Genomic DNA, 27,904 nt, shown 5'->3' on the forward strand with positions numbered 1-27,904 from the left:
TTTGTCCTGTCTGCCGTACACAGACACCTCTCAACATTCCACATGCTGACTATGGCTTGTGCTGTGGGAGAGGGAAGGGGGGAATCACTGCTTGGGAAGGGCGTGATGAGTGGGGGGTGGGGCAGGGAAAGACAAGCAGACCCTGCTGTGCCTGCAGTCTCTGCTGAAGCTCCAGCTAGTGAGCAGAGGAGTGGGGCAGCCCTACTGTGAAGCAGACAGCCCAGCCCAGGGCTGCAAAGCATCTGAGATGCTGGGGGACTGTGGTTTAATTTAAACCAGCAAGGGCTCTGGGACAGACATTGCATAAAGCGGTTTGACCCAAATCAGTTAAGTCTGATACTATTACATTCAACCAGGTTTATCTCAAACCAGTTTCAGCCATTTTCAAACTGGATTATATTCCTGAGCATCTGATCTATTACAGGTTTAAACCAGTTTCGGATCACTTAAACCGGTTTATGTATAATGTCTGTCCCTAGCCTTGGAGAGCTTGTTGGGGACCCAAAGTAGCAAGTCAGTGAGCTCAAGGTTTAATGTACATGGAGCATGGTGGCAAGTAATGGTTTGCAGGCTAAATAAAACCACAATAGATAATATTTCCTTGTTTCCAACTCTTTATGCCTGTTTCACAGATTAGCCATATTTCTTTGTGCCTCAGTTCCCAAGTCTCATGAGCCCCAGACAAGTAGCTTAACCATAAACTCTCTTTCACTCCTTCCTCCAAATGTAATTGCCATAATTTTGCCATGTTACTCAGATACAAATGAATGTAAGGATGGTTTCTGCCAATGGCAGAAGGGAAGGAAAAGAGTAAAGTAGAAGAAGGCATGGTTAAAATATCCTGCACTTGTATGTTGAGTGTCCTGGCAGGGGTGGCCCAGGGGTAAGCCAACAGCACTGGGTTCTCATTGTAGGGACTGGTACAGCAATATAAAGTGGGCTTGAAGGCCTGTCTTCTTAATTTGGTAGTACTTTGTTTTCATTCTACAAGAACAAATGACTATAACAAGATTCTGGGCAATGAGGAATTGGGTCCGTAGAGTAGTATTAAATGGTTGTCTGTAATTGGAAAAGGCCAGAGTCTAAATCCCACACAGCCCACTGAGACAGAGGCACTTACATACCTTTAAAAATCTGGCCAGAGGGCATGAGTTCTGTATGGCTGGCACTTCCCTTTCCTACAGATTCTCAGGCCTTCCTTTCCTATCTGGAGCTCTTGTTCTCTCTCTCTCTCTCTCTCCCTCTCACTTTTCCTTCTGGTTTTTCTCTCGCTTTTCCTTCTGAGAAGTTATTTGAATGAATGTCTAAAATGTGACCTTCCATGTCTTTGATTTTTCTTTTCAACTGCCTTTGTTGTAAAGGTGGGATGTAAAACTTTCAGAAAGGTACCAGAGAATGTGCAAACAGTCTGTCATAGCTCACAACTGTGTTGGCATCTCCATTTAAAGGTTAAAAAGTCCTGGCTATCATGCAAGCTTTTACATGCTTTCAGTTTCTGAACTGCTAGAATTGTATGCCTGTATCAGAAATGTATTATTCACCCTGGTTGCTGTGGGTCAGTTTAAATGGCAATCTCTCCCCTTGAACACACTTATAAAAAGGCTGATCCTTAAAACACTGTCTTTTTTGGGCTTTGCTGGGGGTGCTCAACTCCTGGCCTGAAGGCCAGATTTGACCTGCAGAACCATGAAATCTGACCGTTGGGTCTCCCTACAGGTCTGGAAATTTGGCAACAGGAAAACTGCTGTTGCTCCCCTGCCATCAAATTTCCAAGCCCTGTGCCAGAGGGATTAGGTCCTTTTTCCACACAGCTGGATTGAACTGGAGACCAGCCCAATTGGGCCTCAGCCCCACATGTCAGTGCCCTAACTGGGCAATTCTCTGATGGCTGTGGCTGCCACCCGGCTGTTTTTGTGTGGCTGGACTGGGCCTCCACTGGGTGTGTGGATGGACCTGGCATTGCTCATTTGGCCCATGGGCCAAAAATGTTGGGCTTTACTTGGGTATGAAGAGGACCATGGGTTATGAGGATACTCAGCTGGAATTATTTCTCCAGGGCTTAGTACAGATGGTCAAAAAGCCTGAGGCTGAATTGATTCAGTCATGCAGGTTAGTCTAAACTGCAAAGATTAAATTGAAACAGAAGTGAACAGACATTCATGAAATGCAGCCACATTCCTGCAGTGGCTCTGGCCAGAAGCTGGGGGGCACAAGAGCATGGCTCTCTGGCACGTCCAATATGAGCTGTGTGTTTGCTTCTTCTTCCTGCTGCCCCCAAGATTGCTGGGATTTTTAGTCCTAGAACACAGCAGCAGGACTCTGCAGAGTTGCTCATCACTTCTTCTTCCCGCTTCTAGGTGCCTCTGGGATTTGTAGTCCATAGTTACAGCCAGCAGTAAATTTGAGTGAGGGAAGCAGGTTTTAATCCCCCTTCATGGCCCCAGATCCCATCTGGGGTTTCCTGGGGGGGTAGGGAGGGGGGAAGGGAGCAGTCTCCCCCTGTAGACTGGGCTGCATCCCCAGCTAGGTTTCCCTCCCTCCCCAACCCACCCCAACCCACCCCTTTGTCAGCCAGCTCTCACTGCTCCAGCTAGGGGCCAGCCCTGCTCTTTGGAGCAGACAACACAGCACAGCCCAGCCCAGGACTGCAGAGCATGCTGGGATGCTGGGGGACTCTGATTTAACTTGAACCAAGAAGGGATCTGGGACAGAAGTTTCATCAACCAGTTTGACCAAAATCAGTTAAGTCTGATACTACATTAGGTAGCAGGTTTATTTTAAAACAATTTCATCCATTTAAAAGCTGGTTTATGTGCACTGAATGTCTGTTCTGTTACAGGTGTAAACCAGTTTCCGGTTTACGTGCAACTTCTGTCCCTAGCCCAGCTGGGTAAGATCACTTGGTGCTTCAGCAGCAGCTTTCTCATCCCATGAAAAGGCACTGCAGCAGGTGTTTCCTCATGTGTCTGATACAAACCTTGATGTCTATTGCAGGGATAAAAGTAATGCACACACAGCTATCCTTAATCTTAGCCACCCTTCTGGGGATCCTGTTTCATGTTAGCACTGCTTTGCTATTACTTTGCCAAAAGAATATGGCACTATCTTTTGAAGAGACTAGTGACATTGGTGGTGATAATACTAAGTCATGGATCCATTCTTAAGTGATCTAGACCTGAGCCATGGAGGCTTTTCCAACCAATCCTCCACCCAAATACACTAGGGCCAATAGCTGTCTAACCATATCTGGCTTTAAAAGCAGCTTCAGATTTTGTCCAGAGAGTTTATTAATAAGTTGAAGTACATATATTCTGGGTGCTGGTCATTGGCGTTTGGCAACTGCTTCTATATCCAGAATTCAAAATGAATCCTAAATGGTGCACCTTCAAAGAAATTCATTCATTGCTTCTCAATGTTGCTAAAGCAAACCAGGGTTATTGATGCACAATTTCACAAATGCAACCCTAGCTCTAGGAATGGTGGCCAACATTTTTGTTCCAAAATGGCCTCTTTTCAAGATTCTCTTCTGATGCAAACAGGTTTTAGCCAGAGGAGAGAAAAATAAAACTTTTTAAAATATTATTCATAGTGTTCTAAAATGTCAACCGAAACAAAAAACTAAGCAGCACCTTTCGGAAACAAGGGTTGTGTTAAAAGAGCATTTGGAATGTTTGTCCATTAACTGTGGGAGAAAATCTTAGCTTCAAGGCAAGGCAGCTCACTAAGTGACAAACCTAGAGTGCTGGCTGCATTTTAAAATGAGCTTTGTGCACTTGGTGCGGCTTCTGCCCTCTTCCTGTCAGCTTCTTTCTCATGAAACAGCCAGGGATCGAAAGTGACAAGTTTTATTCTATTTGAAGCAGTGGGACCTTGACAATGTCTCTTCAGTGAAACGTCTAACAATAGCTGTCTGTGTTTACTCTGATAATATGCAAGACTTTGGGGTCCAATTATGTCCTGAGTTGCACTGAAATTAATGGATTAGTATCAATGCAAAATGTGGTCCTTGGTGATCATTATTTAATGTGTGCTCACACTAACATGCATGTTCATATAAATAAAATACAGTGTCAACGTGTATAAAAAGTGCGAGACAGGACTGCTGGGATCTTTTTCTTTGCTGTTTTACCTTTTTCAATCTAGTTTTGTGTTTATTTTCCCAAACCATGGTCTGTAATTTTTTTCCCCATGATACCTTTTCCTCTTTTCACTAGGCTCCCATTCTAGGAAGTTAGTTGTTATGCTGGTCTTCATGATTAAATGCAATGATTTCTGGCTTTTATGCTATTAGCATTACCTGTCCTCAAGTTGCAGTAACAAGGCTATAAGTCAAATTGGAGACTCTCTACAGAGAATCACAGGTCATTCAATGCTTAGGTTCTTTGCCACATAACCCTGATGTAGATAGCAATAAACACCAGTAAATGCTTTGAGTAGAAATACAGCAGATATAACCATACACATTTTAAAATGTAATGAAAGTAGGCTGTAATCTATAAAGGAACAGAAAACTGCAAATTCAATGAAAATCTCAGCTATTGATTGACTGACTGTACAAATTGGACAAGTTAGTACCTAATTGGGAGCCTTGCTCAAGTAATGTGTTTAACATGGTTTTAAAGTGAACATGAGAGTTGCTAACTTTTAATGTCAGAGGATAACTGTACCATGACCACCAAGCTCAGAAATTAAATGGCACACAGGTTAATTGCAGGGACAGTAAGGAGAACAGAGTTAGCAGATCAAAAGGAATCAGCTGAATGATGCTGTATTAATTCAGTTAGCACAATACATCAAGGAAAAGGTGGAGAGTTATATCACCAAGGAAGCTTCATAAATGTGCAACAATTTCAAGTCCAGTCTTGGCAAAAGCCTTGTTTTTTGGTTACATTTATGTTCATTATAGTTAGTTATTAGTTGATTAAACCAGATAAAGCAGGTATGGGGAAGGCACATTTCAAATCTCCCCCAGTAGTAATTGGGATTGGATACCCTCAGTTCAGACCAGCTATACCTGGACGTCTTTTGTTTGGTTTTGTTTAACTTGAAGCCATATTAAATTATATTTTTGAGGATGTAAAACTGATTTATTTCTGGCATGAAAGGCTAATGTGTAAGCTCAACCTAACACATCAGTTTGCCCAAGCAAATCATTTTTTCCACAGCTCACAGGCTTTGGTCAGTGTTGCTGATATGGGGGAGTAGGCTTGATTTAATGAATGTTCCTCCTATGGCTTATAATTCTTATAGCTTGCTGTGTGGTTTATCATATTGCATGCAATCCGGCAAAGCACGCAAGCAATTGCTTTAAAGTTAAACACGGGCTAAAATGCTTTACTGAATGAGGATCGCAGGGTGTAATACATACAGTAGTGCAATCATTCCTAAAAATTGCCAAATCAAGGCATAATATTGTACACACTTCCTGGATAGAGGATGAGAGAGAGAACAAGCCACATGTGACAGACATTATTAGTTTACGGCATGTGCTGCTAAAAGGTGTTCAGATGCTATGGCAATGATCACTATATAAGAACCTCCATTGAACAGCAATATGGTTAAAAATATAATGTAATATAAATTATGGAACATGTGCAAAACAAGCTGGGTAACAATCTACCATGGTGATGAAAATGGAGTGTAGGAATAATGGAAAAGAAAAAGAAGAGAAAAATTAAGAGACGATTCATTTGCATATGCAATTCAAAGAACATTCAGACTGTCATTCACTAGAGAGTTTGAACTGATTATGAAATAACTTCTTGGCTGATTCTTTATACACACCTTTGCACTTTGTTCTTCAAGTAATACAGCAGTGCGGCTCATTCAAATGTATGTTTTAGAGGAGAATAATTACGAAGACCCATTTAATAATAGCCCTTAATTTGATGTCTTAAACTTGTTTAAAAATATAAAGGAGTCCAAATGGTGGCATATTCTTCTATAATATATGTAGCTATTGAATATTAGGTCTTTCACTTTATTGTCTTAAGAATTAATATGTGGCATATACATTTCTAGTTGTACTACCGAATTTACTCTATTCTCCCTCCTATTTTTTTTCCAGGCTTATTTCCAGCAGTGTTGAATTTGGCTACTAGTGCTGTCATCACAACCAATGCTACCTGTGGTGAAAAAGAACCTGAAATGTATTGCAAACTGGTTGAACATGTATCTGGACAACCAGCAAGAAACCCCCAGTGTCGTATTTGTCATCAGGACAGTAAAATTTCACATCGTATGTATGCAATCTTGGTTTTGTTCTGTTAAAAAACAGTCTTGAAGAAATATTTCTGTGGGAGGGTTCTTTTTAGTTTTTTCTTAGGGACTTTTTACAAATTAATTTTAGGTGGCTCTTAACCTTGGGATTATCTACACATTAACACCTGAAACTAGTTTTAAGGATACTTCAGGCAGCTTAAAATTAAGACACTCCAGGACAGGTTTATGTCTGATCCACATTACACAGCTTGTGTTTTATTAATATATGGCTATTCCCAACAGATGAGCTACCCAAGTTGCAGTCCTCCAGCATCCCAGGATGCAGTGTCCCTCTGCCACCCTCCTGCTCTATGTGGGCAACGTTCCACACCCTGAACTCTACTGCCTGGTGGGGCAGTTATAGCACCGAGCCAATTCCCCCTTCTGCCCCTGGGGCAAGTCCTTCCCACCCCCAGGGGTGCAACCCTGTGCAAACAGCCTTTAGAGCACATGCTAGCTAGCTAGGTCACAGAGCATGGACGGGAACTAGGGGGAGGGGTGGGGGTGGGAGGGAGATGGGACAAAATAAAGGACCGGATTCGGTCCCCATGAGGTGGGGGTTCCTTACCAGGCCAGGGGCAATACCTACCCCCAAAATGCCTTCCCTCATTGCTCCCACCTCCCAACCATCATGGGAAGCAAGAGCAGCAGTCCCCACACCCCAATCTCAAATCCCAATTTACTAAAACATTAGACCTTGAATTGACTTCTTGATTTCTTTTTAAATTATTTTTTTCTACTTTATTTCCTCCTTCAGTGACTGACTTTCTTCACTTCACCACCCTTCCCCCACGTCCATTTTTTTCACCTTCCATTTCATTACCTAATCCCATCCCATTAAATCTTCACCACCCAGCTTCATGTCCCTCTGTCCCCCACCAGCCCGTCCCTCCCCCCCCCCCCCTTGGCCCCCACATAGAGCAGGGATAGAAGTCTGTCCTGGTTCATAAGCCCTGTAGTGGCAATTCCCAGCTGTAGCTCCTGGTCAGACCCCTGCTTATCAGTCCTTTAGTGGCAAGTCACAGTTGTGCAGATGGGGGACAGAGAAGGTCTTTAGCCTTAATGTGGGACTACACCAAACTGGAGCTAGCACTAAGGGTCTTGTTACATGGCAATTTTGGGCAGCTTCTGGAGTTCTTAACACCTGAACTGTCTGCATATTAACACCTAAAGCTGGTTTTAAGCACTCATTATATGCTCAAATTTATGTCATTCCAGTGGAGGGCAAGATTATCTATGATCCATGCTACCCAGCTCATGTTACGTTAAGGTGTAGCCACTGTAGGTGACACCCTAACATAAACATCCCACGCACCTCCACTCCCTGACTGGCCCTGATCCTACCCACTGCCTCTCTCCCTGCCCTGTCCAGCACCCCAGAACCCTGCTTACTGCCCCACCATCCTCTTCCCCCACTTACTTGTGACTGTCTGTGCTGCTGCAGCAGCTACTACTCTCTGGGCCAGAAGAGCAGCAGCCTGGCTGCCGCAGTGGCAGGGAAGCATGTTAACCTTTCCCTGCCTGCTCCCCTGGGACAGACAGTACAAGCAGCCACAAGTAAGTAATGCCCCAGGAGCAATGAGATGCAAGGGGGACCACTGAGGTGACCCCGGGGTAGGGAAGAACAGGAGCGGCCCTGGGAGGGAGGGGGGAAGCCTGAAATGGGGGAGGGTGGGATTCTTCTCTTTCAGTCCTCCAGGCCCCTGCTGGCCTGAATATGTGACTGCTCCAAACTCGAGCTAGCTCTAACACCCATCAAAATGTGTGTGGCTCACTGTGTAAGATGTAATGAGGCCCTAACCCTGATCAGCAGTTGAACAGCTCAAAGTGCAATGTAACAAGGCCTCAGGATTATTCTTGCTCTGGGATTTTACATCCAAAAGAGTGGCAAGTAAATGGAGAGAAGAAGAAACTGTAGGTCATTGGCTTGGCTACTTTGAAATATTTGGATTTCCATGTAGGCTATTTTACCTTGCTGCTTAGTGGATTTTCAGCAAGTTAAATTAGCCCATGTGGAGCTCTGTGCTACAGTGGTAAACAGCATGTCTGGCATCTGATCTAGTTCATTGAAAGGCTAGTTTAGGTGTCTCTGCAGTCATCATTTTGGTTTTAATGGTAACATAATTTAAATAATAGTTTCCACTTCTTCAGCATGTACCATCCAGGCAGTTTTTCAGTGTTTTTCAAAAGCATTAGAAAAAACTTAAAATAAAACTTGAGAGATTGTGTCATCCTTTCTTTCCATATGAAAACACTATTGTACTGGAAATTCAGACAACTTCTTCAAGTTGCAAACAATTCACACACACACACACACACACACACACACACACACACACACACACATCAAAGGTTTCAGAACTTTTCTTTCCCGTATCCTACACTGGACACCTAGAGATACTAGACACCTAGCCACTGCTTCCCCATTTCTGTATGAAAAGCACAACCAGTTTTTATCTTACCCTGTTGTTAACCTGCATCTGCCTGGCTTTTGAATGCCTGGTCTGACATTGCCAACCACTTCACATTTTAAGGTTTTTAAAACGTTCATTTGGCACTGGGAATTGCCTTATTTAAACAGAGATAGCTTGTTAATAAAAGCACCATGTAACATGTAATGTAACCAGACTTTAAATGATCCCCTTGGAACATATGAGTCTGGAACGCCTCCCCTTAATTATTGCAGAAGGAAATGAACACAAACTCCCTGGTTAATCACATGTGATCCCAAATTAAAGAGCACAGTTTGGGCCCACTCTTTAAGCTATCCCCCTTGTCATCAATCAGTTGAGTTGGTCCTTGGATTAGATTTGCAGTTCTATCCCTTTTACAAATGTTATATTATTTCTCTTCCTTTTTAAATATGGAATGCATGCCAGCAATTAATCAGTGTTTTTCAAATTAATTATGATTAAATTTTCATAATGGGGATTGCAGTTAATTGTTGATTCACCTTGCAACCTTTCTTTTCATGACTAACCTTAATACACATTTGACCTGAGGACTGATATCAAAATTTCCAATTAGACAACTTCTATCAGAATAACCTAGGAAACTTGAGTTTGATTTACACATCATTTTTGCTAGAGCACTTTTAAAGCCAGGAGTTATAAAGATGATCAGAGCTGTTAGGTGTGACAATGCCTAGAGCACAAGGTTTTCTTTGTGTTTTGTTTTTTTAAATTATAAAGCTAATGCTAATAATATCGCCATTTCTACCACTAGTAATGTAATATACAAATGTTGATGCCCACTGATGCCACTGAATCATTTGATATTTAAATAAATTTCTGGCATTTCCAGTTTTAAGACTGACACTTTCCTTCACTCCCACAAAGCACTTTAATTGTATCTTTAAATATGTTCAGACATTCTGGCTTTCATTAATGAGGCAGAATTCCTGTCCTCCACAGACTGCTAACACGATAAAAAGAAAAAAAACTATAGAAAGAAAGACTACCAATCTGGGTAGTTGATTGAAAAAATGGATAAAAGGCCAACATATTCTTCAATTTATGATTAATCCCAGCCTCCTCTTCCCCAACATCTAAGATTAATTAATAACTCTGTTTTCTTCAAGTGTGTGTTTTCTTTCATATACGCTGTGTGTGTATGTGTGTATGTAGATAGATAGAAAGTCCATTTGTATGGACGCTGCATTTTGTGTGTGTGTGTGTGTGTGTGTAATTAAAATGCATTTTTAGGAAGTCTCTCTCAGTAAACAGGTAATATTTTTTGGATATGTAATACCTTCAGAAAAATACATTCCTTCTATATTAGAAATAGAAGTTGGGTAGAGATGATGTTTGAATGAACTGCTTATTTTTCCCCTAGAGATGTTGTCTTGCTCAGTTAAAGTCATAATTTCTATTGATGTGGAAGCAGATCTTTAATGTTCTTTAAAACTGTAGCTGTAAAACTCTCCAAAATAGGATCACAAAGGTGATTTGGCAAGAAAAATATTTTTTGCTGTTACTAGGTGATGATTACTACAATGCAAACCATGCATACAAGCCAAGACAAGACCTCTTAAATATTATCACCTAGGATGCAAGCAGTGCTTAGGATAATTCATAGGGTCTTAACAAACAGCATTAGGATGAATTTCACCCAGTGGGCATATTCAACCATATACATGCATGCTGGGTTAACTAAATGCTACAACTAAGCCACTCCATTGGTGACCATTCTAAAAATATGTTTAAAATGTATTTCTACCAATCCAATAGATCGACATCCAATATCTAATGCAATTGATGGCAAGAACACTTGGTGGCAGAGTCCTAGTATCCAGAATGGGATAGAATATCATTATGTGACCATTACATTGGATCTCAAACAGGTATCATTTTGCTTTTTTCTGCAAAATCTATTTTTCTTATATTTGCTCACCTCTAATGTTCTTTGTTTCTTGTCTTCTCAGTGGTGTTTTTGGATCATAAGTATTTTCTCAGATTTATGATAACATACTGAGATATTTGTATGGACAATGCATATTGTGACCCATTCATTTTAACATAATGTACAGGCCTGTTTTTTAAATTACATATTTAGGTATTTATTTTAAGGCATATATTAATATTTCTAAATATGACATATTTAGTGTTTGTCACAGTTCTTGGTTTGGTTCTTTAGAGTTAAATCTAATTAAAAGTGGTTTTAACGGTTGAAAGTTAATATGAATTAAAGCATGGGTTTAAAATACTACACTTTAATGGCTACAATAATATAGAACTAAAATATCTTAATCTCTGCTAAAGATAGTTGTACTTGCAGGGTTTGGGGTGTTTTTTTGGCTACCAGGGCCCTTAAATAAATTGTCTCTCATTACTGAAAACTCTGCAAGTTGTGCATCAGTTGGTTTTTAAATTAAAATTGGGCAACTTGAAGAGCTAACAAGGCCTGTTGCATTTGCATAGACTTGGCAAAACTAGCCTCAGGTTTCTTGTTGCATCTTCTGCCATTAATTTCCATCTTTCTTCAGTTGACAGCTACGGTTTTCTAAAATACAGTTATTTGATGCTCATAAATAGGCTGGTTTATGCCAGGTGTGCAAGCAAAAGGACTTGGGGGGCTGGAAGAAGAATGGTTTTATTTAAGTTGTGCTAACACAAACACAGAATAACTGTTAGGTACCACATAAGTTTATCGTGTTATTCAAGTATATAGATCATAGGAAAGTATAGCTGGAAGAGACCTCATAAGGTCCTCTGCTTTAGTTCCCTGCTCAAGGCAGGGTCATCCCTCACTAAACCATCCCAGCGAAGTGTCTGTCTAACGAGCTCTTGAAAGTTTCTGAGAATGTGGATTCCACAGTTTCTTTTGGGTTGCCTGTTCCAATGTCTGATCACCCTAACAGTCAGGGAGTTCCTCCTAAACTCCAGCCTAAAATTTCCCCTGCTACAGCTTCAGTCAGTTGCTCCTAGCAATGTCCTTACAGCCACAGAGAAAAGCCCATTTCCACTCTCTCTATCATCACCCTTAAGATTTTGGGGGCATTTATACACATACTTTTTTCCCAGTGCCACGCCAGAGATTCGCTGTGCTGGAGCAGACTGGATTAATCAAGTATGCTCCATATGCAATCTGAAACGAACTGCATTGCGCCGCGTGCAGTTGTGTAAGTGGTGAAATGTGTGTCAGTGTGCAGAAAATGGTAGTGGTGTGCTTTTGAACTAAATCACCTCCAACGTGTTTTAGTTCAAAAAGCACCCTGCCGCCATTTTCTCAGTACTGATTCACATTTCACTGCTTATACAACTGTATGCATGCATGTGTAAAAATGCCCTTAAAGACTGCTATCAAATCTCCCCTTAGTTTTTTTTAATGCTAAATAACCCTAGTTCTTTCAGCCTTTCCTCATAAGTTTTTATCATTTTGCTACTGTGTACCTTAGAAATGAATCATAGACTAGTGGGTTATCTAATCTTTTTTCCTTTTTGTCATGCCCACATAAGATTGTTACCAAGGCCCCTCAAAATCTTACCTTGCCTAGGCTCGCCCCACATATCAAAGCAACGTACAGGATGAACTAAGATAAGGAAGAGCGTGGGGCAACACAATTCATTTTCCAGTTTGGAAAGGCAATATTTCTTTTCCTTCATTTGGGCAAATAGAGGACTGGTGATGAGAATACTTTCTCGGGACCTGCTGTGCTGAGAATTCATTGTCCTGTTTTAAGCTGTTTTAAGTACTGGGGTGGGATCCCTCACTTTATGACTTTCACCCAGAACTTGAATGCCTGCATTTTCCTTTGTTACCTCTCCACAAGGAAGATTATAACTGATTATCCCAGAAACAGTCAAAACTCAACTCCTCCACAAAACAAAACAAAAAAACCCCTTCAGTAAATTAAAGCTGGGTGAAATAAAATCCAGAAAAAAAAAAATCTATATATTCAGATCTAAGTGTTCCTAGTCCTATTTAAAATAATCCAAAACTTGAAGTTCATCACATTTGTCAGATAAACAATACTCAGAATTCTAAATTTCTTTAGGGGTTTTGTCCTCCTAGAGGCGAACAAACCTCTATCCAAATGCTTTGGTGGTAAAAATATTTGTGGTTTACATTAATGTTCACATTGGTAGTGTTGCAATGGTTGGAAAATTTGAGAAAAATATTTACAGACCTGGTTCCTTACTCCTATTTGAAATAGAGAGTATCTAGAGTTTACCTGTGAGTCCCTTCCATTACTGGCATCCTAATCCTGGAGTCATCCTTAACTTCAGCGTATTTTGAAAGTGCTCCTGTCCTTCAGTGATTTTATTTAAAATGTTCTTTGGACAAGTCTTCCTCCATAATGATTTTTTTTCTCCTTTATGGCTGTGATCAATTAATATAAATAGCTCTTGTGTGCATCTATAGGTGCCCTCAACTGTGCAATTGTTACTCAGCAGTTATTTAGTACTTGCTCTAGCTAAAGCAAGGAGTAAATGACCATGCAGTAACCACCATTACTGCGCAGTCCTGGTGGTACATAGGTTATTGCTTATTGCTTATTGCTACTGCATAGTAGCATCAGTGTCATGGTTCATGTTTGCCAACACTCCAGCGACATAGCGTCTCATGTAGATGAACCCCTTGTGTATTAAATTTGTATCCCGGTCCTTCATTCTCTCCAAGGTATTCCGTGCCTAATTGTTGGATTTCATGTCAGTTTCATTCAACCAGTTTCAATTTAAATCTCTTTTCCAATAACTCCATTATCTCCATTCCAGTTAGATAAAATATTTTCTCTTTTAATGTCAGTAGCCATTTTTTTGCAAAGAGAAAAATTATTCCATAAGTTTTTTGGGGTTTTTTTTGATGTATACAGCATTATAGTGATCATGTACGGATTATATTGTTCAAGTGCTTTTGTTGCTAAAGTTACATATACATATACATTAGGTGGTTCAAATTTGTTTCAAGGTTTTCTTCAGGTACAGCAAAACATTTCAACTGGCATACTGAGGGGACTCCTGCTTTGTTACACTTAAAATTAAAATGTGCCATAGGTTAAGGGGGCTAAGCTGTACGATTTTTTTTTGCATAGAAGTGCACCTTTTCACCCCCCCCCCCCCCCCAAAATCAGCTGGTAGAAATTTGGGTATGCATTCTAAGCAAAAGAATATAGTACCCACAAATTCTGCTGCATGAGAGCCAAAAGAAAGGGAAGTAATGCTGCATGTGCTGCACAGGGACCTCTCTACTTTCTGGCTCTTTTCCCCAGCAGAAGCTTATGCTGTCAAAGCTGGCAAATGCTACTGGCTGCCCACCTAACTCAACCAGAGCAGGAAAAAGGGTTGGACATTTTCAAGTCCGTCAACAGCACCTGTGATATTATGTAGCTAGGAGGTTAACAGAACAGCCAAAATATTTTGCTGCCTCCCATCTACAGTTGCCTGTGTTTCCCTTGGGAAAATACTATACTTACTAGTAATTTCAAGGAAAGATCTTTTTTGAAAGTCAGAATAAAGAAAATGCCAACCCCTCCCCCTCCAACAAAAAACAAAAACTGGGCACCTATCTTATTTGGGGGCATGTTGTATGCATGAAAAGATGGTATCGTCTTTTCTCATGCTGATACAGAATCAAGAATGTGTCCAAAAAAAGCGCTATGATTCTTATACCATATATTTCAACCAGCATCAGATAGATGGCTTCTCTCTCTATGCTGCTTCAGCTAATCTGGCTGGGGTATAGGAGGAACACAATCTATCCTTTCATTCCCTATACAATTCCATACAGCCAGTGTTGCCCCCAGCAAAATGAGCAGCCCCTGCAGTTGAGGAAGCACTTTAGACCCGTTTCCAACCTTGCACAGCCTGGGGGATACATTGTCCATCAGCACAGTAACATATACAGTAATATGCTTGGCTTTAAAATGTCTATTATACTTCTGTAATAGAAACATTTGTGCGTGCATACTGAGCTGTAGGCTTTATTAGAGTATTCAGTAAAACAGGAACTGTTTGCTCAAGCTAAGATAACAGATAACCATCTCCATCAACGGGTGAAGGTCAAAAGACACCTTTGAGGCATCATTTAAAAGATTTTGCTGATTATTTTTGTTGTCAAACATGAGATTTTAATAATTGTGGTGTTTTTACTGATGGATACTTATGCTAACTGTGAAAAATGCTTAACTTCTTTTGTGAAACAGATTTGTTATTTGTATTTCTACAAGTAATGGATTATAAATTGCAGAAATGCATTAGTGTGTGTTATTAGTGATAATTATGACTGCATATGGAGTGCTTTTAGCAAATACTAATTTTATGAAAAAACCCCCAGGAAAATAATTGCTATTTTCTTCATTAAAGAATTCCAGACCTTTTGGGGCAGTCAAATTATTTTTGTTTTGATTGTACTGCATAATAAAGTAATGACGTGCCATAGTTAGTAATAACTAATAAACTATTTGCAGAAGAGATGCATCTTTAGTTTTAGAAGAAGCAGAAAATTATCATTTACACTTAGAAAGACATCAATTTGAGACTCTGGGTAAGATTTTATAGAATAATGTCTTGTGGTTAAAACATACCACAGGAATTAGGACTTCTGAGTTCTTCTTTCAGCTGTACTGATTTCCTGGGGGAACTTGTAGTCTCATAACTTCAATCTGCAAGTTTGTCCATTGCTGAAATGATTATAACATCATCATTTATTTACTTCACAATAACGTTTTGAAGTAGTATTCATATTTATAGAGTATTTTGAAATTGTTCAAACATATAAATAACAGATAAATACAACTAATTATTATCAGTATATTAAATTGCTTTTCCTATAATTAATTTAAAAATTATTTTGCTTCAATAGCAGATCAAAATATTAATCCCATTAAATTTCATTGGTGTAGCTCCATTCTTTGTGGACTATTCAGATGACAGGTTTAATAAATTAAGGTCACCTAGAAGTTCAGTAGTAGTAACAGTGCTCTACCTTGTGAAACTGAATTGGATGTCAGACGCAGTCATCCTTTGATTTGTTTTGAGCATTATACTCTGCAAAAATTCACCATTTAGGAACAGGCATTGATAATTCTCCTGTGTCTGTTGTTATTAGTTGTCACTAGGGATTTGGCTTTAATAATAAGGCACAGCTTTGCTTATGTCCTTAGTATACAGCAGGGGTGATTCAGGTGCAGTGAGACAAGAAATGTCCTTGAGAGACAGATACATCCTTTAAGGAAAGTTAGTTAAAAGAAGAGAGAAAAAGGAACATATCTGGACCTTAATAGAGATCTGCTGCCATTGTAAATCCTCATAGGGTTTCACTCCAGGGCAGGGGTGGCCAGCCTATGACAGCCTCCATGTGTGGCACACAGCATTTCAGGGAGGGGACAGGCAGGACAGTGGCAGATAGGACAGGAAGCAGAAAGCAGAGTAGGAGATGAGGCAAGGGGCACAGGGCAGAAAGCAGAGCAGGAGATCAGCAGGGAGCAAAAATCAGTGTGGCAGATTGGGCAGAGGAAGGGGATTGAAGTGGCACCCAGGAAGGCTGCAGGACTAATTTGTGACATGCTGGCTAGAAAGTTTGCCTCCCATCCCTACCTCCCCTTGCTGTATGGCAACTGTCCTGAAAAATTAACAAGGATAAATGGGGAAACTGTTACAATCAGAGAGAGTCTTGTTGTTACTTGGAAGGGTTGACCACCATATCTCCTAAGTCTGATCACAGAAAGAAAAAAGTCACTTGAACTTCTCAAATTTGAGAAAAATAGATACAACCTTGGATTTAACAATGAGCAAGAGTAACTAATTACATTCCTTGATCACCTTCTGTGCCCTCCACCTGAAAAATCCTGCTCTACAATTCCAGATGGAGATCATCACAGTCCCACTTCATCTTTGTAGAGCTCAGAGTTGTGTTTGAGCTTTAGTGAATTTTAGCACGTAAGCTTTCAGAGGAAGGGATTCTGCTATTTGAATGGTACATCTAATATTTTGAACAGTGTATGTACATTTACAGAGAAGAACAGAGTAGACAGGAGTGAGAGTGGGCCATGTTTTTTCATTTGATGCAGTTTGCTCATTCCCAGTTGTGAAATGCACACAGCAGATGCATGGATGCGTATGGTGAATTCATTATTTTATTGTCATGCTCACCAAACGTAATTTGCAGTGAGTATTTTGATCTGCATTCCTATTGCTTCTTTATAAAAGAAAAAAAGAACAGTTGATTGCTCATGAGCAAAACAACAGCAAAAAGAATGTTCAGCTCTTCCTTATATTAATAAAGACAGCACCTAGAAGAGGAGAATTGTTTTTGTTTGGCTCATCTGCGATTTGTGTAAAAGATGCTATGTACTGAGGACAAGCTGGAACTAGGTAACTGTGACAAGGTTAACTGAGAAGTTTGGGTTGCAACATGAAAAGAACATGATAAAACTCAGACTAATAGTCTAAATACTCAGTACAGCTGTCTGTGGAAAAAGTTGCTCAGAGGAGCTTTTTCCTTTCCCAGTGAAGGGAAAAGAAGTCAGGATAAAAATCAAAGCTTTTATTTTTTTATTTTTTATTTTTTTATTTTTTTTTGCAAAACCACCATCAAATAAAAATATGTTTGCTATTGAGAGATGCATGGAAATAAATATTAAAAATTACTCATCCTTTTTTGGTTACTGCTCTTATGCAAAGAATAGTTCTAACCAGTAGAAATAGGATATGATGCACTCCGGAAAGTAATTGTTCACAGCTGTGTTATGGATTCCACATGCAAGTAGTAGGATGTTTCATCATTTTGGTTCTGTGCTTTGTCTCCACTCTGCATTTTTTTTTAAAGCTTGGGCATCTAGGTTTGCGTACTTCAGACTTGTTTATGCATGCTGTGACTGGAACGTTCTAATCTTAAAGCCTGTTTTCTGGTAACAGGGCTAGGGTTCCCTGTTACAGACACCTATAAAGGAGTTAATGTACCTGATGGCTCTTGTAAAAGATATTGCTTTCAGCCATCAGTACTCAATTTCTCTGACACATGCCACAGAACAAGGCCTGGAGTGAGGGATAACTTTTTTGTAGTTTGCAGCCAGCAGAGCTTGAGAAAGGTCACATGCTTATTAAAGATATAGCTCAGACGTGGACACCTGTGTTTTCAAATCAGGTGGTGCCTGAAGTTTAGATATGTAAATAAAAATGGGTTTTCAAATTTGCTGCAGCTTCTATTAATATTAGTGGCTACTTAAATTCAGAGGTAAATTTTTTAAACAGGGATGTTTATACTCAGGGACAGATTGGGGGTGGGGTGGGGTGCAGTGGTGCACTTTGATTTGTAGTCTACTCAAAGTTTAAACCAACTGCCTGGCAGTAGCAGCAGCATTTCAAGTCAGGTAGTGCTGAGGAAATCACTTGACTTCATGGCTCATTATAATCTACCTGATTCCTTCTAAACTCTTTATTCCACAGGTGTTAATGACCCTGCCTTTTTTAATGATCTTGAAGTCCTACCAGTCAAACTACCCTTTATTCTTCAATTCTGTGGTCAGCTACCTGCTCCTGGTAATGGAGCTCCTATTTCACAACCCTGCAGATTGTTTTTAACTCATTCCAATAAAGTTTATATTCATGTTGGCCTCAATCTTAAACTGAATAATATAGCCCTAGTCCCCTAGCATATTAATTAACTGAAGCAAAATATGTGTTGTTTCATATGTGATGATGTATCTCACCATCTGCATTTCCCATTTCAAAATTCTAGATCCACCTATGCTTAAACTGAAGCTTCTATATCCGTATTAAATTATCTTAGTAGCATTAACCTGATTTTTCAAAACTGCCAAGTACGTTCCAATCCTTTTGTAGCCTCATAGGAATTTAGGACACTCAGAATAAAAACTAATAGGTAGCAGATGTCTTTTCTAAGAAGAGTGTTTGTCCAAGAACAAAAGGATGGGAATTGAACATGACTCAGTTGGATCAGATGTATAGTTAGAAGCACAAAGCTGTTTTTCTTGAAGAGCTTTTGCTGAAATTAGTAAAAATGAGTTAAGTTTTTTGCTTTACCATCTTGATTCAAACTATATTCAGTAGGAACTGTAAGATGCAAATTAAGTGACAAGGCTATAATTTTTTTTTACACATGCACCTATGTTCAGTGAGTTACCTCTTAAAAGAGAAATAACCCACTTCTTGAACTCTGAATCTTCCTGTCTGCTTAGAAGTTGTGGCACTATTGCTGATTCTGAAAACTTAGCCCTGATGCCTTAGTTTAGAGATTCTCTAATTTAACAGAATCCCTTATGTAAACTTTTCTCTCCTTAACAAAACCATGCATTTGGGACTGATTAAGCCAATACTTTATGGAATAATTTCTGAGTTTCCCTTTCAAGGGAAGTGATGTGTTTATCTGCAATAGTGACAGAGATGTTACAACAATAGAGTTTAATGTTAATTTGTATTTTGTTGTTTTAATTAAAAGATGGCTAACTGAACAGTTGCTGTGGTGAATCACAACCCATAGTGATCCACAGTGGGTGCATCTACACATGCTATTAAGGCAAATGAATAAACTCCAGTGCAGTTTGTACCAGAGTTTATTGCTCCTGGGCACATTGTTTGCATGTATGGCCAGGACTGCAGCGCATTGAGCTGGGGCAGAGTAGACCCAGCTGGCAGGGGGCCCCTGGGATCAGCCTGCCAACCCAGGCCTGCTTTAACCTGGCTCAGTGTGCTGCAGAGTGGTTGGCTGGGTCATGAGGGTACTTCAGTGCAGGGCTAGCTGGCAGGAACCCAGCTTTCCATTTTCCCAGATGCTCTTTAGGCCCCTAGACCCGTCCGGTCCTGCACTGTATTCCCAGCTCCTTGCTGGGCTGCTGGACCCCTCTGGTCTTATTATGCTTGCTGGGCCTCACTATGATCCACAGGCCCCTCTTGCTGGGCCTCACTGTGATTCACAGACCCCCCTCCCTGAGTCCTTGGACCCATGCAGTCTTCTTCTTGCCTGGCCCCTCCCTGGGCCCCTGGACCCATGCGGTCCACATGGTCTTCCTTGCCAAGTGTTTTTCTGTCAGGGTGTGCTCCCCTAGCCTTCTCCTCTCCCCCCCATTGGGTTACCCACAAGGCAGCAGGAGCTGAGACTCCCCGATGCCCCATCCACCCCTATCCTTGGAGTGACCCGTGCATGGAATTTCATGGAGGCTGTCCTACCACAGGCAGCCCCACCACACCAACCAGCTCCAGTAGGGTGCAGTTTTAGGTCTTATCCAGGACCGGTCTCCCAGCCTGTCTGATCTTATTTGTCCCTTGCTGGGCTTCCTGTAGTCATCCTATACCCCTCCTGGGCTGCTAACCACCAGGTCCCTGGCCCTGGCTCCATCTCCACTCTGAATCCTCCATCTCTGCCCCCAACTCACTCTTGGACCCCTGTCCTTGATTCCCCCTCCTCAGACAGCCTAACACGAGTCATTGGCATCCTGGGTGCCCGCTGCTTGACCCCTTCTTCTTGGCTGTGGCCCCCTCACAGGGACCTTTGGCTTCTTCTGTGTTTTGGCCCTGCCTCCAGGCCAGTCAAGACTCCAGGCTTTGGGCTCTGGCAGTCTCTCATGGTAGGCTATTTCAACCTTTGGCCCTTCCTGGGCCCTGGCCCCAGCTTTAACCAGCTGAGATTCCCAGAATCACTCCTCAAGCAGCCAGTCCTCTCCTCTCTGTGGGTCTGCCCTCTTGGACCCCTCCATAGATCATTCCCTCTCTCTGGGCTACCCGGAGCTCCCAATAAATCTTTCTTACTGATGCCCCCTTTCCTTCTCTTGGCTCATTCGGGCCCATCAATGGGTGCTCACTGGGTTCACCCACGCCCTTCCCTAGGTGTCTCACACATCTGACCCTTCTCTCAGGGCTTGCCTAGCTCCTCAACAGCCCCACTAACTTTCAGTCCCTCTTCCAGGGCTTTTTTGGCTCCTCACTAGGCCCTTGTGCACTCAGCCCCTCACTCTCCAGGCTGGCCTAGCCTTCCACTCGGCTCCAGCACACACAGCCCTCTTCTCAGGGATCATCTGGCCTGCACTCAGCTCCACACAGCCCTCTTCTCAGGGCTCATCTGGCCTCTCAACAGGCCCAGACACTCAGCCCCCTTCTAAGGACTGTGGATCTCACACTGGGTTCCCAGGAACCTTCTCCATCCCCTTAGTTCCTATCCAAATCTCCAGATGTTTCAGATGTTACTCTTCTTGTTGGCATTCAGGAGCTGCTGCCTTCCTGCTGAGTGATGTTCCTTCACCAGCTCCCAAGGTTTTACTGCCAGCCCTGCTCTTAGGCTCTGACTTATACCCGGTCTAAGCCCAGCCCTCCTCCAATTAGGGATCTCCCTTGCAATCAGATGACTCCCTTGATCAGGCTTAGCTTCACCTGCCAGCCCCTGGGTCAGCTGACTCTCTAATTAGGCTTGACGTCACCTGCCCGTAACTCAGTAGACTGCCTGGTCTTTTAAAGTGGCAGGCACACCAAGTGCCCTGTCACAAGAACCAATAATAAAAAAGAAAATGTCACATATCTTGGCATATCTTTAAATATATTTGACAAACTTAGATGAAGTTATGTAAAAGATAGAACCCAGCACCTTCACTCCCCCTCTCCACAACAAGAAAGAAACTAAATTGGGATTAATTCAAATCCAAATTGTGTTCCCTTCTGTTCCCAATAAATGACTACCTTTTTGTCCTTCTTCCTCCATGTCTGGCCTTCTGGCTCTTTCATGCTTATTTTTTTTCCCAGTGATCCAGTTTCAGTGGGAAGTATAAAGGCCCCTCCACCCCCATCCAGAGTAATTTCTAGTTTGGTAGCTAGGCCACTTTTCTGAGATGCATGAGATGTAGGTTTGAATATTTTTTGTGGCAGGGCCTATAACCCAGGTCCCATGCTTTTAGGGTGAGGGATCTAACCACTCTACTGTCATATAAAGATAGGCACTATTGCCACAACTCACTCTATGGTCTGGAACTCTAGCTGAAAGAAGCATTATCTGTGAAGCTTCACAAAGAGATGGAATTCAGACACGTTCTTGTATGCAGTCTTTCCTGTTGGTTTCCTCTAGCTAGCTCCCTGTTCAGTTCTCTCAATTATCCTTTGTTATGTGCCTGACATAAGAACATAAGGATCTGGGATAAACGTTCAATAAAACAACCTAATCAGTGAAGAATGACACTACTTCCATCTAGGTTTATTTTAAACCAATTTCAGCCTTTTTTAAAGCAGTTTATGTGCACTGAACTTCTGTTGTGTTACAGATTTGAACCAGTTTCCAAACAGTTATACCAGTTTATCTGTAATTTGTGTCCCTATCCAAGAAGTGCCATACTGGGTCAAACCGATAGTCCATCTAGAGTCCTCTCTCTAAAAGTGAAAGATTTTAAAGTAAAAGCATATGAACAGAGTATATCTGGAGTGATATATACCCCTGTTGTACCCCCCTGGCATCTGCCATCATTGGTTTAGAGATGCCAGAGAATACATCCCCAACTCTCCTAGTCTCTCCACTGAATGTATAAGGAGCTTAGATGCGTAATTTTGTTGGGCACTTGTACACATGAGAGAGGTTTAGTCCTTCAGGGTTGCATTCTTGTCCCCTAAATTAAAATGGTGAGTTTTTAATTGAAGTGGTGGGGCCTGATTCTTATTTTTCTGTCACTGTATACATGTAATTGTCCTGGTGATCTCAGGCACCGTCTGAAGGCAGAAGCGGTGAGGGGCCTGATCTTTTTTTTTTCACTGGGACAGCCTGCCTGCCTTTCCTATGGCTGGAGAGTGAGCTGCCGGTTGGCTGAGTGGCCCTTGAGCTGCGGGGACCCCTGGTCCTTCCCTCTGCAATGGTGTTATCTCCTGGGGCCAGGCAGCTGGGCTGCTAACAGGCTGTGTGCTGCCCCAGCTCAGAGGCAGCTGATCCAACCCTTTCCTGAGCCTGCCTGGGTTTCCAGTGCCCTGCGCAACCTCCCAGTCACCTTCCCCAGGTGCCAGCACACTCAGACACCCTCCTGCTGCCTTTCCACGCTGCCCCAGAAGCAAAGTAGCCCATTTCTGGGTGGCCCCAGTTATCCTGGCAGCTGCAGGCACCTGCTGGAGGCAGAAGTGGCAAAGGGCCCGATCCTTTTTTCAGTTGAGCCTGCCTGCCTCTTCTGTGGCCAGGGATGCGAGTGGACAGATTAATGGCTACAACGTTTCAAGTGGTAGTGTTTAGTTTGTGACTATGCAAACTCCTTTAAAACCCACCAAACTCACATACGTGTAAAGTGTGATGACATTAAGCCACACAAATGGAAATTTTCATCATGTGTACATGGTAACATCATCATGTGTACAAGCACCTGTTTCTTTAAATGCTTCCTGGAGCTAGACATTTAATTTTTAGGCATGCTGAAACTAAATTTGAGGCACCTATGGGATTTTATTCTGTGTAGAAGATTATCAGACTTCTTGTTATGAAATTTTAAGCCAGATTTCCCACGTGTAAGAGGGTCAGCTAAGCAGCTGAACTTTTGGTACTTACCAGAATTAAATCTGAATTCTGAACCTTCAGAGATTCTCCTTTTACTACTGTAGGCAGGTAATTTGCTAATGTTAAGGGACGTGTATAAAGCAGCAATCAATAACATGAGACAAATTGTACTTTGCTCTGTGTTTCAAGACTCTTAACTACTGGAGTTTATAATTGTGTTAATTGTTTCTAGTCGCTTAAAGGAAATCTGTTGTCAACTTCTTGTAGCAAATATGCCACAGAAATGTAGCTATTAAAACTGTTAGAACAAACAGGACTGCTGTGTTTTGACAATATAGTCATCTTTTTAAGCATTACCTGTGTATAGTTTTAGTATATCTCTTAAACTGTAATGTCTTTACCTCTGCCTTTTTTGCTTATTTTGACAGAGAGAGTATGTTTGTGAGCAAAATCTAAAATAATGCATGCCCTCTAATGACAGAGATCAACCCAGTATACTCCTGCCACAGAACAAAACTAATTATTTTCCCATTGTATATCACTCTAATAAAAACATTATTTCATCATGACCTGAAAGTCAAGTTCCCCCATTTTAGCTAGGATATGAGATCAGGAGTAAAGGATTCTGCTATTAACCTCTTGCCTTTAAACTTTTACAGACACAAATAATGTATTGTTAATAAAACATTTAATTTAGATTTTTTTTTGTTTTGCATAAGACAAGAGGGCCTCTCTTGGATAGCCAATAACCCAAACACAGATGGATATTTATAGATGAGTAGCAAAATGTTTCAATTGTAACATAAGGGCTGAGTACAGATGGTCTAAAAGCCTGAGGCTAAATCGATTCATCTTTGCAGGTTAGTCTGTGCTGCATAGATTGAACTGATCAGTAAGTGAGCAGGCATTCAATTTTGATTCCAGAAATGCAGCCACATGCCTGCAGTGGCTCAGGCCAGAAGCCACAGGGTTCTAGAGCACACCTCCCTGCCCGGCTGGAACAGACAGCTTGCGCCAAGGCTACCCTGCCCACCCTGCAAGGGAAGTTTGCCGGGGAGGTGCAAAGCATCCTGGGATGCTGGGGGACTGAATTAACTTGAATCCAGAGGGGATATGGGACAGGAGTTCAGTAAACTGATTTAACCTAAATTAGTGAAGTCTGGTACTATGCTTACTAACGTAAACATCCAGGTTTATGTTAAACTGGTTTCAGCCATTTTGAAATTGATTTATGTACACTGAACTTCTGGGCTAGAGACAGACATTCAAAAAGCCTGAGCCTGAATTGATTCACTCTTTGCAGGTTAATCTAAGCTGTGTAGCTTAAACTTATTAATAACTGGACAGACATTCTTTTTTAAATCAGCAAATGCAGGCACATTCCTGCAGTGGCTGAAGCCAGAAGCCAGGGGGCACTACAGCATGCCTGCAAGCCACTGCCAAAGGGGAGAGGGAAGAGAGACACCCTCCAAGGCTCTCACCCCTCCCTGCTGGAGTGGAGGGGGCATGGCCAGGCACCAGCCAGGGCTAGCACAAGACATGGGATGCCAGCCACTATCCTGGAAGGGAGGGAGAGGTGGGAGGCAGCTGCTCCCAGACTGAGGAATGGGGATGAGGGAAAAGTCCTTTCCCTGAAGCAAGCATGTATTGAACACAGCAATTTGCAAAGCATACAACAGGGAACTACCAAAAATCTTCACCTAAGCTAAGATACAGCCCAGTAAAACACAGCATGCACAACTTAGTCTAACTTAAAATGTAAACAAGGAAAACAAGAATTAGTTTTACTAATCCTGAGGGCAGAGCCAGGCATTCAGAAAGTTTTGTTTAGGTATGTAACTTTCTGCATTCTTTGGTGAAGCTGTCTGCAACTTCCATTAACTACATCTCCAGCATGTGAGATGATTGTCAGGTCTTTGCCAACATTTCCCACCTCCAGTCTGGTCCTGCAGGTTTAGCTCTGGGCTCACAGTTGCAGGTCTTGGATCTGCACACAGGGGACTAGCTTGCCTCTCTCCCTCGCTCAGGGACCTGTTATAGAATTAATCCTCTCCCTGGCTACAGACAAGCTGGACAGAGGGAGGAATTAACTCTGTCTCTGCCTGGCTACAGGAAAGCCATGGAGGTGCAGCTGGGGCTGGCATAACCCAGCTGCAGTCTGCAAGGGAGAGGGGACAGAGGTAGGATTTGTGTCAGGGGCCCTGGCAGGCCAGCGTCTGGACACGCTGCACCCCTGCTCTGGCTAGAGAGGGGAGGGGCTGGCCCAGCTCTCTGGAGCAGAGCCCAGCCCAGAGAGCATCCTGGGATGCTGGGGGTCTCTGATTTAACTTAAAGCAGCAAGGAGTCTGGGACAGACATTGTTGCATAAACTGGTTTCATAGATTTCATAGATTTTTAGGGTTGGAAGGGACTTCAATAGGTCATCAAGTCCGACCCCCTGCCCTGGACAGGAAAGAGTGCTGGGGTCAGATGACCCCAGCTAGATGCTTGTCTAGCCTCCTTTTAAAGACCTTCAAGGTAGGGGAGAGCACCACCTCCCTTGGAAGGCCCATTACAGATTTGGGCAACCCTTACCATAAAGAAATTTTCCTAATGTCTCATCTAAATCTGCTCTTTGTCAGTTTATGGCTGTTGTTCCTAGTAACCCCAAGGGGTGCCCTGGTAAACAGAGTATCTCCTATTCCTTGCTGCCCCCCTCCACTCCGATGAATTTGTAGACAGTTACAAGATCCCCTCAGAACCTTCTTTTGTGGAGGCTGAAGGGATTCAGGTCCCTCAGTCTCTCCGCTTTGGATCTTACCCGTAGGCCCATAACCATATGAGTAGCCCTCCTCTGGACCTTCTCAAGGTTATCCACATCTCTCTTGAAGTGTGGTGCCCAGAACTCGACACAGTACTCCAGCTGCAGTCTTACCAATGCCGCATAAAGGAGAAGTATCACGTCCTTAGACTGGCTCATGATACAACTTCTAAAGCATGAACGAGTGCAGTTGGCTTTACTTATCACATCATCTCATTGATGACCCATGTTCATTTTGGAGTCAACTATGACTCTGAGATCCCTTTCTACTGCTGTGCTGCTTAGAAAGAAACCTCCCAGCCTGTAGGTGTGCTGGTGATTCTTTTTCCCTCGATGCAGCACTTTGCACTTATACTTGTTAAACTGCATCCTATTCTGTTCTCCCCACATTCCCAACCTGTCCAAATCCACTGAATCTGCTTCCTGTCCCCCAGCATGTTTACTTTGCCCCATAATTTGGTGTTGTCCTCAAATTTGGACAGAGTGCTTTCCATGCCCTCATCCAAGTCACTGATGAAGATATTGAATAGTAGGCCTGTGCAGAGTGGCTAGTATTTTCTTTGGAGTCAGATTTGGCCGATTCAGGGAACAGTGATTTGATTCGGTGAATTGAATCACTGTCTGAATCGATTCGGCTAAATCTGATTTGGAGATTCGGCCACAGGCCCCATCCCCCCCCCCCCAGCCCCATCAATGGCTGCTATGGCCAGCCCCAGTGTCCTGGTTCTTTTAAAAAGAAAAGCCCTGCACTCATGGGCTTCTGCCAGGCAGGGGGAGGGGGGCGATCCCCACTGCGACATGCTGCATGGGAGAGGGCTCTGTTATGAGCCCCAATTCCCCAACGGCTCTCCCAGCCCCATCAGCAGCTGCCCTGCCTGGCCCCGGCATCCTGGCACTTAAAAAAAAAAAAAAGCCTTGCACTCACTGGATGCTGCCAGGCAGGGGGTGATCCCCACTTCCCCATGCTGCATGGGGGGTTCTGACACAACCCCCATCCACCACCTACTGCCCCAGCCCAGTCAATGGCTGCCCAGGCTGGCCGCAGGATCCCGGCATTTTTTTTTTTAAACCCTGCACTCACTGGCTGCTGCCAGGCAGGGAGTGATCCCCACTGCCCCCGACTGCCCCAGGCTGTGTGGGGTGCTCTTCCACAAGCCCCCAGAAGCCCCAATGACTGCTGCAGTAGCCGGTGAGTGTGGAGCTTCTTTTTTTTTAATGAACCAGTATGCTGGGGCCAGGCAGGACAGACATTGATGGGGCTGGGACAGCGGGCGGGGGTCGGGTGCCATTCAGGGGGGCTGGGGGAGCAGGAGGGGGATGGGGCCTGGCGGGGGTCCCCCACATGGTCCCTTCCCCCCTCCTCCATCCCCCCCTTCCTCTACTTACTGGGATGGAACCCGGGTCCAACTCCCTGCGGCAGCATGTGGGGACTGCCTGAATCTCTGAATCTTTTCTGAATTGATTCAGAGAATTTCAAATTGATTCGGACCCTTTTATTGGTCTCCTGATTTGATTCAGATTTGAAGATTCGGCTGCTGAATTGGTTCGAATATCCTCCGAATAGAATCGGCACCAGAAGCTTCACACAGCCCTATTGAACAGCACTGGTCCAAGGACCAAACCCTGGGGAACTCTACTGCCCACATTTTTCCAGGTCAAAATGACCTATCCACCATCACCCTCTTTGTGTGCTCCGTATGCCAATTCTCCACCCACCTGACTATGTAGTAATCTACGTCACAACCATATAACTTATTTATAAGAATGGGATGTGACACTGTATCAAATTTAAAATCCAAGTAGATGACATCTACCTCAACTCCTGCATCTAAGCATTTTGTGACCTGGTCATAAAAAGAAATAAGGTTAGTCAGGCAGGATCTACCTGCTATGAAGCCATGCTGGTTGCCTTTCAGCATTATTTTTCCTACTGGA

At 42.6% G+C, this 27,904-nt stretch overlaps 1 protein-coding gene across 1 annotated transcript in view; it reads left to right on the plus strand.

The window, feature by feature from the left end:
• LAMA2 (laminin subunit alpha 2) overlaps positions 1 to 27,904 on the plus strand; it is a 630,290-nt gene that overhangs the window by 178,118 nt on the left and 424,268 nt on the right. The window contains exons 2-3 of the mRNA XM_019479551.2: positions 6,068 to 6,238; positions 10,491 to 10,603. Of these exons, the coding sequence (XP_019335096.2) occupies positions 6,068 to 6,238; positions 10,491 to 10,603 (284 nt within the window). The remainder of the gene's footprint in view (positions 1 to 6,067; positions 6,239 to 10,490; positions 10,604 to 27,904) is intronic.

The sequence above is a fragment of the Alligator mississippiensis genome, chromosome 1, assembly GCF_030867095.1.
Source record: "Alligator mississippiensis isolate rAllMis1 chromosome 1, rAllMis1, whole genome shotgun sequence".
NCBI lineage: Eukaryota > Metazoa > Chordata > Crocodylia > Alligatoridae > Alligator > Alligator mississippiensis.